Source organism: Eurypyga helias, unplaced genomic scaffold (assembly GCF_000690775.1).
Source record: "Eurypyga helias isolate BGI_N326 unplaced genomic scaffold, ASM69077v1 scaffold30893, whole genome shotgun sequence".
Classification (NCBI taxonomy): domain Eukaryota; kingdom Metazoa; phylum Chordata; class Aves; order Eurypygiformes; family Eurypygidae; genus Eurypyga; species Eurypyga helias.
In genome coordinates, this window is record NW_010239862.1 from 55,094 (window position 1) to 66,433 (window position 11,340).

The window sequence follows — 11,340 nt, forward strand, 5'->3', positions numbered from 1 at the left end:
TAACCTGGAAAACACCCCACAAATACATTTTTAGTATTCATTGGAACCTGGCTGCATCACCCCTGTTCTCACATTAGACAAGACAGAACAGCCCTTAACATGCACCAGAGCTACCAGACTGAGGGTGCATCTGCTCTTGATGCTGCCAGGCAAACTGGGATAAACAGGTTTATGTACATCAAGTTTTTAACCAAAAGGTGCATTTAATCCACATCAATTTTATGTTGTAAGATGGTAATAGGATTTTTTCAATCTTCAAAGCCTTTTCATAAAGTAGGTAAATCCAAAGTATTACATTTTTACAACTGTTTATCAAAGCTCCTTTAGATTAAGTTCAGGTTTAATATAAAACAGGACATTAACAACATGTAGGGGCCTACAAGGAAGCTGGGGGGGGCTTTTTACAAGGGCCTGTAGCAACAGGCAAAGGGGTATCGGGTTTAAATTGAAAGAGGGAGATTGAGATGGGACATCACAAGGAATCCTTCCCGCAGAGGGTGGAGAGGCCCTGGGACAGGTTGCCCAGAGAAGCTGTGGATGCCCCATCCCTGGAAGTGTCCAAGGCCAGGCTGGATGAGGCTTGGAGCAACCTGGTCTGGTGGAAGGTGTCCCTGCCCATGGCAGGGGGTGGGACTGGTGGCTCCCCCCCAAAACCATTCTGTGATTCCACATTCAAACAAGAAGAAACAACTTAGCCCATTTTGGATGTGGAAAAGCCTCTAAACACTGAACTTGACCTGGGATAAACTCTTTTAAACTACCTTGTGACTTCAGAGCTACGGATCTTTGACACACCCTTTCCTTAAAGGAATTGGGTCACATTCGATCACACTTCATGCAGCTATATGTTTAGGCACACGGAATCCTGAGTGTAAAAATTCAGGCCACGGACTAATTAACAGCTGCCAGTGAAGCACAGCCACTGGGCACGATCAGTACATCCACTCCAGCTGTGAAGCCTTCAACAGTCCAGAAGTACCATTTTTAGTATCAGAGAAATGATTAAAAGCTTTTTAAAGATGTTTTCATGCACTCATATGCAGAACAGAGGCATGAAGAGCTCAGAATGCAGAACACAGCAGGAAAAGTTACACAGAGTCATAAAAAGTAACTCAAAAACTCTTATGACTCAAGAGTCCCATCAAGCCCTCAAACTGCAGAGCTCCAGCAAGCTTTCGGTTACATGCAAGCTGTTGCTTCTCAAGCCAAGGTCACGTTGGACAGGAAGAGATCACTTCAAAGCAACTTTAATAATGACAACTTCTGGAAATTAATGGAAAACATCGACATCACGGATAACCCCAAGTTGTAAATTTTCACATGGTTCTGTTTTACCTCGCATGTGCTTTGTTATACTGCCAAGAACAGACTGAGCTGTGGCTTCATCTCAGCCTACTGTCCGCCACAGAGCTATTTTGGACACCCTTTTCCTTCCCCAGTTATGAGTGGGTCGGGGAGGTCACATGCCACTGAGCTGCGGGAGGTTAGGACTGTCGCAAAGTGCCTCCTGCTGGCATCTGGACAGGAGGCTGTAACACAGGCTGGGCTAAGCCACGCAGCGGGGTGGGGAGGGAAATGCTTGCTGCCGTGCTGGACTCCTTGCTCAGCAACATACACCAGAATCTGCATTTAAAAATCCGTTCACATAGGTTTTCTGGTACCTCAAAACTAGAACCTGGCTTTCTATTCCCTTTCTCCAGTGAACGTTTGCAGGTAGAAGGAAAGAAGTACTTGTCTAAAATTCCTCCCTCCCTGTTAATTATCCCTTTGAACACTCCAACAGCCTCAGCCTTGTGCACCAGGGTGTTGTGGCACACACGCCGAACCCCAGCCCAACAGCTTACCCCCCGGGAATGAGCCCGGAACACAAACAACCCTCCAGAATATTCACATACATCACAAGCACCACGGCTTCAGGAGGTGGACTCTACCTTCTCGGTGACGGCTGTCAGGACCATGGCATGGGTCATCATGGATTCTCCGAAGATTAACCTCTCCGCCTTGTTCATGTTCTTGATGGAGACACCAAACACCAGCTCGTGATTAAATCTAGTAGAGAGCCACATCAGCAGCGTCACAAAGGATGCGGGGAGGATTCGCGGGACTCTGTCAGGGTAGGCCACGCTGCACCGGGAGCCCGTGCACAGGCGTACGAGTTCAACAACATTCAGTGTCAGAATGAGTGCAGGAGACTGATCCCCTTAGGAGCTTCTCACAAGACACCGGATGATTCAAACAAGAATATTTAACAATCACAGTGTATCTGTAAAGGATTCAGACTTTAGCTAACAAATGGAAAAAATTCTGTTGCAGCCAAATTAAACATGCCCTTTTTGGGTACATAACCCAAAGTATGTACAGATTAGTTCCCTCTGCTTATGTCCCAGCCAAGTCTCCCAAATGACACTCAGTTTTGATCTTCTACTTACATATTCAAGTCGTTGATTCCCAGCTTGCCGTAGAAGTGCTTTGCAACATCGCAGCCAAACCACACAGCCTACAACGGAAGGAAGAGTCGTGTCTAGGCCACATCCCCGTGAGTTTTATGTTACAAGAGCAGCACCACACCACCCACGAGGAGAAACCAGACCAACCTCGCCATTCTTAATGGATGCAGCAGCTAATTTTTTCAAGACATCGACAGGCTGGTTGTTGTAGAGTGTTTTTCTCCCTCCTACCATGTTGCCCAGGTACTCCACCGTGTACAGCCTGTTGTACGGGTTCTGAGGTCGAGGATCGTTTACTAGACAAATCTGCCAAAAGCCAAGTTGTCACAAGTTAAGGTGAGACGTAACCGAAATCAGAGAAGTGAATCTAGATTGATTTCAGAGAATCACTTCCATCCCATCCACCACCAACCCACTCGGCTGAAATACCAGGTTCAGGGTCTTGTTTGGGGTTTTTTTGGTTTAAGATCATGGCTCCGCAGGTCACTGCTGCTCTCCAGTGGCTGTCTTACGGCATTTTACGTCTGATTTGACCACTGTATTTATCGTTACAAAACCACGGACTGCAGTGTGAGATCACAGCTAATTGAAGGGTAGAGCACCAGCGGGAGAAGGTGGAGGATAAATACGGGGCCATCAACTTGTGGGAGCGGTCCCCATGCCACAGGGTGGACAGTGCACTTGCAACAGTGGGAAGTAAGTGGCTTAGCAGCACAAAACCCCCACATCTTGGGAAGCTACTGCCTTTCAGCAGGCCCAACCTTGTCCTCCATGTTGAAGTAAGGCTTGACGTGCTCGTTGTAGAACTGGACCGGTGTCACAGGGCCGTATTTGTGGTAGTTCTTCTCCTTATCCCGGAACTCCCAGCAGAAGTTCTCCGGAGGGCTGCCCAGGCAAGTACTCACTATTCGGAACACCTGCCCAGAGAAGCAAAGGGCAGTGAGCTCGCTGAAGCATGAGGGTCTGTCTCTCCTACCACAGTGGTGCCACGGATCAAGGGAGTTCTCCACAGGAGAACCGGCTGGAGAAATACCTCAACAGTCACCTTTGAAGAACATGAATAAGCATTCACACGTGAATTGTTTTCACTCAGCTCCAGACATCTAGGTGTTTCAACAGTTCAAACAATCTGAAAGGCCACAAGAAACCCAACAATCTCACACCCGACATTCTCCTATAAACCATGAGGGAAAACAGAAGGTTAGGGTTAAGTGCTGGTTATCCTAGGAATGCAGCAGCCAAACGCCAAGGCCAATACGCTGCCCAGCCTCATTCCAACCATCCTTAAGTTGTTCTGAAGCTCCTCCAACCAGGACATTTCCCAGTGCAGGAGAAACTTAATCAATATGATTCTAGCAAGGCTTAGGCACCCAGCATCAGCCCTCCAGCAGGTGCCCTGCCCTGCGCAGAGACAAGCCAGACCTCCTAACAGGCACTCAGCAGAGCATTTTATCCCACCGCTTCCCCCGTACTAATCCTTTCTTTCCTGTAATGTCCATTTGGATTGTAACCACGAGGCTTTGGAAAAGCAGCAAGGCCAGGACAGTCTTCCCCAGTTGCAATACATGAAACAGTTTAGGGTTGAGATGGCAGGTTATGCAATTACATTCAAGATCCCTGCCTGGGCCATCCTTCACAGCTGGCAGCTTTCTACTGAGCTTTGCCCCAAAATGCTGACCACATTTCAAGTCATCATCCCTGCTGCACTTTCTCACAGGGCTCTCACAAAACATGCTAACTCATAGGCAGCATCACCAGATGACTGTCTTCAGGGATACTCAGCAGGCCCTGCCACAGGTACTCTGGGGACAGAGAATTCCATCCTATTTAAACAGGTTTGAATCTGGTTTACTTCAGCTGACACTGGTCTCCTTCAGCCCCGGCCCTGTCCTGAACACAAGGCAAGTCTTTTCCTTGCAAGGAACCAAAAGGTTATTTCAGGTTAGGGGGAGTCAAACCCCAACTGCACCTTCTCGACTAGGATCCAACGCCTGTGGCTTCTGCCAGCGTTCCTAAGCTGTCAGTCTGCACGCTCTGACTTTTCACAGGAGGGGAGACAGAATATTTCTCTTCCTGGAGGCAATCGAGCTGATTTGCACAGATCCCGAGGCTCCAGAAGCAGCAGCTTTGTGCCAGCGAGCGCTCTGTGCTGATGGCAAGAGGAACACCGTGCTCGTGCTAAGTAACACTCTTTGGCTGCACCCAAAATACAAATAAAGGTGTTCTTGCTCCAAGCAACTCAAGAAAACAAGTGAAGAGATTAATTATGGGTTGAAACAAGGGTGTGGGCTTAGTGTTTCTTACTGGCAGAACTCACACATTTATTTCTCAATAAATAGGGATTTACATCTGCTCTTTAACTACCGTAAATATTTAATCTTGCACAGGCTGCACAAAAGGTAGGCTTTGCTGTGGATACACCCACCTTACCTCCGATAACCCCACATGAAAATAAGGATGAAAAATGCCTGAGGAGAGCCACGAGCAAGCGGGCTCCAGCCAGAGGAAGGAAAACGATGGAGACTGGAGTCTCAGGCTGACATACAGTGGGGCCTTGGAACAGCCTCCCTCAATTGTTTTGCCACCACACCCCTCGCAGGCCATCTCTTAGCATCTCACACATTTCCTCTATCAATAACATCAGGTGACATATTTCAACTGAAAGGTGACTTACATCACTCTAACAACAGCTAGAGCCAAGATAAGGCAAAGACGCAGCGGCTTGTGCCAAAACCCAAAAGGAATGGGGGGTGGGGGGGAGGCAACAGTAACGGAAGACAAATTCCATCACACACACTGCACTGATTTCATCTCCTGACCTGCTGTGCACTGGTGTGATAAGAATGTTTAGAGAGTTCTGGAGTGAATATTTACCCTTGTGCTCCCGTACAATCACCCCATCCTCACTGGAGCGGGGCCTCCCAGCACGAGAGCCAAGATCTGCTCCGCAAATCAAGCTCCACCGGGCAAGACCACCGTCTGCTCTGCCTCATGCAAAACCAGATGCAACAGACGTATAAACAGATGACACAAGAGCAGCCTCGGACCTCAAAACTGAGCGTTTGTCAAGTATGCGAGACAGCAGCAATCGCATAATTGAATCACAGCGTTTACGGAAAATAAATCCACTTAAGCTGCAACCTGCCACTGCTACTGCAGGAGAAGATCCTGCGCCAGCCTCAGAGGATGAGGCACGACCGCCTTCGAGAGTGGAAACTGCCATTAACGAGCCCTTAACACCGGCTGGAGGATCCCTTGTCGGAGGGTAGGATGCTCTGAACAGACATTTGCAGTGACCCGCATGTCAGTGCCCTGGATGTGAACGTCTCTAGGACATTTTTATGTCTGCTGCGAGACCCTCCAGGGGCCTTCGGACACACACTGGATGCATGTTAATTCCCTTCTGAGCCAAGGGCTGGTCAGCAATGTAACAGGGTGGGTTCAAGGCACAGAACTACTGCTGATGAGGTTTCAGTGGTATGACCCGAGGAACACGAAGCAGTTTTCCTTTTCAATCTAATCTTAAAATTAGATAAAAAAAGAACCTACAGGTTTTTACACAAAGGGCAAAGATGAATTTCCAAAAACCCAACCAACATAATATTTGCTTATCAGTGGAACTGCCTGAAGCTTTACAGAAACAGCCCAGGGTAGGCTCTGCCTAACCCTGATTTTTACTGGATGGCAGAAAAACTAAAACACACTTAATCAGGACTACGGAGTAATCTAGTGACAGACACCAAAACCACTGGGTCACTTGGCATCGTATGCTTGAGAAACACTACATGCACACTTCTAAATGCAGACACCTGGCTAAACTGAAACAGTCTGAGCTTTTAAAACTCCTTTTCTCCATTTAAGAACTCAGTAGTTCTCCTACTTGATAAGACAAATGAGATGTGTCACTGTCATACTCCGCGTGACCCGCTGGAGGACCAGCTGCTACACACGCTGCACATCATGCACATCAGCCCTGCTGACTCAAGTCATTTTTGAGTGGATTCAAACAGCCAGAAGCAGATGCTGCGATTCCTCCCTCTGCTGCGCCCCAGTATCGGAGCACAGCTGAATGCAGCCTTGTGCCCAGCTCACATCCTTCCATAAGGCAGAGCAGCCCCTTCTGTGGTTCTTCACTGCTCTCTTGTGGGGAGTTTCTGACACAACACCTGTGCTGCAAGATACTGAAGGCCATCAAAATGCAATTTTCAACCCATCTCCTTGCTACCGTTCATAAAAGCCTGATGATCTCTCAAGAAACAACATGCTGCTTCCCTACAGCATGGGGCAGATGCCTCTAAAATGTCACAGTGCTGCCATCTATAGATTTGGGACATTTGCCTAGAAGCATCAGAAAAATTCAGAATGGAATCAGCAACAAGCCACTTCAAAATCAAAACCGCCAAGCACACGGCTACACAAACCCCTGGCACTTGTTTTGGCTCATCCAATATCGGCGGGATAAGAGCAGGCAAGAAATCTCACCCATTCTAGCCTCGTGTTCCAAGACTGGTGTCACACCAGTGATTTACCTCTTCTATCATCGTGTCCATTGCAGCACAGAGTTCTCCTTTAAGTGTTCCACTTTCCACCATGTTTCTTAGCCGCAAGCAGTATTCTCTCATCTGTTTGAGGAGAAAGTAATTTTATTGTAAGGGTGTGAGCAGTGCCACCTAATCAGTTTTCAGAACTTCCCACCTGGTTGTTTCATGCACCTATTTTACTCTTCAGAACCTGTTCTCAAAAGGAAAAGAAAATCCCTTTCAGGCTTTGTTAGGTATGGATTCTTTAAAAAAAAAAATCAAGATAACTGAATGATTTAAAAGACTTGAGATTAACAAATAGTTGCAACGCAATTACTGGTTTCCAGCCACTGATTTGAAGCTTACAGCCATTAGCTCTCCCGAAGGCTTGATCTCCCTCGGCTCTGTAACAGCTGCTGCAACTTCCATACACCCCACCACCTCCGTGACTCGCAGAACAGACTGTCTTCAGGCTGCAAAACTGATTTTGCAGTTCTAACACATATCTGATCCCCCAGCTGATGAAGGAGGGAGCATTTCCCCGCTGCAGGCAGAAACACCCCAGAGCGGCAGGTGCCTCCCATTACTGTCACCATCCCCAAGGCCAGGAACAGGGAGCAGGGCTCCCACGAGGCCAGCTGGTTTGCTGCGCTCAGGACTATGATAACATTACCACCACTCGTTACATCTGAGCTCACTTCAGCACCTATTTTACATTTTTTATGTGGATCTCAGCAGTTTCCCCTGAGCACGTACCATAGGAACTGGAAAAGAAAAAGTAATCAAAGCCCACTGTAAAAAAATGCTTTAATTACCCTTTTTATCTAGCTGTCCACACTAGCACCTCCCCACACTCATTCACGTCGTAGTTTAGGGAGCCAGCTTACACCTGCCTTCAGGCAAAGCTGCACACCCCTATACTAAAAGCTGATTTTTAAGATTCAGTGGTTTGAAAATACATTTTTAATCTATTTTCCATCCCATTTGGCAGTAGAAACCCCAGAGTACTGGTAAATGAAATACCGAGGGGCAGAGAAAAGTCACCTAGACACCAAGTGCTAGCTTTGCAGAAAGAGACTTCGTCAGCCACTCATCAAGAATTAATTGGAGGATGAGGAGCAGTTGCTACTGAAAGCACGTGGGGTACTTTGAGGCTCCTGAAGCCTGGCAAAGGCCAGCTCCCAGAAACACCTTCCTGCTCCATGTTCCGAGATGAACAGCAGACTTCGCCAAGACTTTAGGCTGCTTTTTGAATAAAAGCAAGTTAAGTTGCCGAGATGCATTTAGTACTTTGGTCAATAAAGAGACAGTAGCGTAGCAACACTTGGAACAGAGCCATTCCCATCCCCCTCCATCTGTAGGGCCTAAATCAATTTTACCTTATGGTTCAGGATCTCGTTCATCCTTCTGGTTGCCTCTGTGGTATGAGACTCCGGGAAGTATTTCTTGGGGACAACACCATACTTTTCTAGAAATAATAAAGCTATGGGTTAACAACTCTTTCCTGCCCAGAAGACGCTAGTGCGTCCACTTCTCCCACGTAAAAGCTAAATACAGTCCGTTTCAATGCAGAGATTGTAAGGGAAAGTCTCTTATTCAAAGGTTACAAGTACTCAAAGTTTACATTTTAATTTGTGACTGAATCTTGACCTCTGACCCACATTCCACAGGAGTGCCAAAAGGTGGAATCCCTGGACTGCTCAGTATCATTTAATCCAACACTTCAGAGTTCTGAACTAACCTGTGCTTTTTAAAAAGCTCTTTTCACCAGAAAAAGAATGATTACTTGAATATTAAGCTACTGAATTATCTTCTAAAAACCTGGGCCTCTTATTCCATGGATTTTATCTAAGGTTAAGTGACTGACTTAACCTGAAAGGGCCTACAAGGAAGCTGTGAGAGGGCTTTTTCCAAGGGCCTGTAGCAACAGGACAAGAGGTAACAGGGTTAAATTGAAAGTGGGGAGGTTTAGATTGGATAGCAGGAAGGAATTCTTCCCAGAGAGGGTGGGGAGGCCCTGGGACAGGTTGCCCAGAGAAGCTGTGGATGCCCCATCCCTGGGGGTGTCCAAGGCCAGGCTGGATGAGGCTGGGAGCAACCTGGTCTGGTGGAAGGTGTCCCTGCCCATGGCAGAGGGTGGGACTGGGTGGGCTTTAAGGTCCCTCCCAACCCAAACCATTCTGTGATGCTATGACTTCCCAGTCTCCTTTCCTTCTCAGCATTTACGAAACACCTGCAACAGCTCCACTGCTTCCTATGTTATGGTACCAATCTGAGATGGCACCATGCAATGCTCTGGATGTAACAGCAACATCCAAAATCTTCTCTGCCCTGGTTAAATATTTAGAACATTGGGATGGCAAAAAAACCTAACCCCCAGGCTTCAAGGAAACAAATTCCTTTTGTGAGTCTAAACTTACATTACAGACTTGATGTACAAAAGGCATCGCGTTGTTTCACAACACAAATGAAAGCAAATGCCAGTGTAATTTAGATAGGAGTATCTCCTTCATCAGTGTAAGGAAGATCCCGATCAAGCTGGATCTCTGCAAGACCAGCACGGCCACATTCCTCATCATTTCCCTCTCACTGATCTTCATACCATCTTTCTTCAGGCTGCAACCTATTTGGTTTTGGTTCTGCAGCTGTAGGCACACCCTGGTCTAGCAGTGTTGTTTCCTTACTCTGTGCCCTAAGAATTGTATACATGGATATAAACAAATGGTGTCCATGCCTGAACCTTTCTACTAAATGGAAAGTCTGGGATATCCCATTACACCAGTTGCTGATCTGAGCTTCTGTGATCAGCAATATGCCAAGAGCAAAGACCCCAGAGAAAATTTAAGGTTAATATTTATAAGTTGGCCTGAAAAAGGTCTTTGATTAAAAAATGGCATTGGGTAATGGCATGTTCCTTAGCAAATTTCAGCTCTCAAACTCAATTTCTTCTGTTCCTCCCTTATCTCAAAGCAGTGTGCAACTTCAGGAAGGGCCCCAGCTGACCAGTGCTCTTACCGATAAGATTGACCAGCATATCCCACTGTCCACCGTCGTTCGTGGGGTTGGAGAGCAGGAACTGTATCAGCCTTCCTTCCACAGGCTCCTTTTTCTGAGCCGTTTCCACGAAGGCATTTAAAAAGTAGTAACAGCGTTCAACCTGGACCAGAGGGACAGGAAAAACAGAGGTTTTCAGTGCGACATTGGGCATTAATTCCTCCTTCAGCATCCAGTTCTGAAGAACCCAGCCGAAGCTACTTTCCACTCTTCTACCAACGTTCCTCTTTTCCCTCTAGCATTCCAGGGCTTAACCTATAAACTCGTTTTTGTCACAGACCAAATATTTAGGAGTGAGTTAGCACAGAGCTTGAGGGTAGGGGAGCAGGAAATGTGAAATAGCAGTTACGCAGTGGAGCCTGACCCAAACTAGTAGGAGACTTTCTCTATTTCCATTCGGGGAATCGGGCACACAGCTCACAGATCAGCAGGTCACAAGCACGGCTAAGCTCAACAGAATGTTATAGTCCTGCTTCCCCTACAAGGAACTCTGGGAACACAACACCTGAAAGCAAGCTTTCACTGTTCCAAAACATGAACATCTTGACAGCTAACTGGGAGCTGAAAGCCCCACTCTGCTCAACCCACATTTACAATACATATTTAAAGATGCTTTGAAGTTTCTTCTCGTGTATGTTTTCCACCTCGATTGTTAAGACATCCAGCCTGGAAAAAATTCTGTCCCAGCAGAAATCCCCAGTGGCATAAGCTGTCCTGGCACCACCTGTACTGTACCTTATCCCAGAAAAAGAGATATGACTGGCTGAATTCAAACTCTTCGATGTTGTATTTCTTCATGAAAGGAAGACGCATTGCGTTGAGACAGGAAAAGATCCAACATCTCCCTGAGAGATCAAGGGGACAAGAATTAAACTGGAATGTTTAAGAGCTGCATCAGATTTTTTTTTTTTAAACACAAGATTCATGGCACCGTTCTGCCTCAAGGGTCTGGATGGGATTGTAAAATACCAAACAGCTCACGAGAAGGTCAGAAACCTTTTACTGCAAATGCAGATCTTAACTGATGCTATCCTATGGGATACAGAAGGGGAAAGAGGGAAACGCTGCAAGTCTGGAGACTGTTACTGACTCAGGAGGATGCTGCAGGGACTCGGCTTTGCTCAGAGCCCCACGAGAGGATTCCAGAGGAAACCACCGCTCCCAGGAGAGCAGTCAGCATTACATCATTCCTTCCCCAAAGGCCAGAGCCGCCGAGAGAGCGCACCCCTCCTCCCCGCGCCGGCAGCCCCTTACCGGAGTTCTTCTGGTTGGTGACGGGCTTGCCCTCGGCGGGCACGGCGTGCTGGAAGACCTGCACG

General features: G+C 47.1%; 1 protein-coding gene across 1 annotated transcript in view; it reads right to left on the minus strand.

Moving 5' to 3' along the window:
- BLMH (bleomycin hydrolase) overlaps window positions 1–11,336 on the minus strand; it is a gene marked incomplete at its 5' end in the record, with an annotated part of 19,202 nt that extends 7,866 nt beyond the window's left edge. Inside the window, 9 exons of the mRNA XM_010148292.1 lie at window positions 1,932–2,049; window positions 2,430–2,497; window positions 2,595–2,753; window positions 3,209–3,364; window positions 6,977–7,069; window positions 8,347–8,435; window positions 9,983–10,124; window positions 10,757–10,866; window positions 11,276–11,336. Coding sequence (XP_010146594.1) covers window positions 1,932–2,049; window positions 2,430–2,497; window positions 2,595–2,753; window positions 3,209–3,364; window positions 6,977–7,069; window positions 8,347–8,435; window positions 9,983–10,124; window positions 10,757–10,866; window positions 11,276–11,336 — 996 coding nt within the window. The remainder of the gene's footprint in view (window positions 1–1,931; window positions 2,050–2,429; window positions 2,498–2,594; window positions 2,754–3,208; window positions 3,365–6,976; window positions 7,070–8,346; window positions 8,436–9,982; window positions 10,125–10,756; window positions 10,867–11,275) is intronic.
- Between the last annotated feature and the right edge of the window lie 4 nt (window positions 11,337–11,340).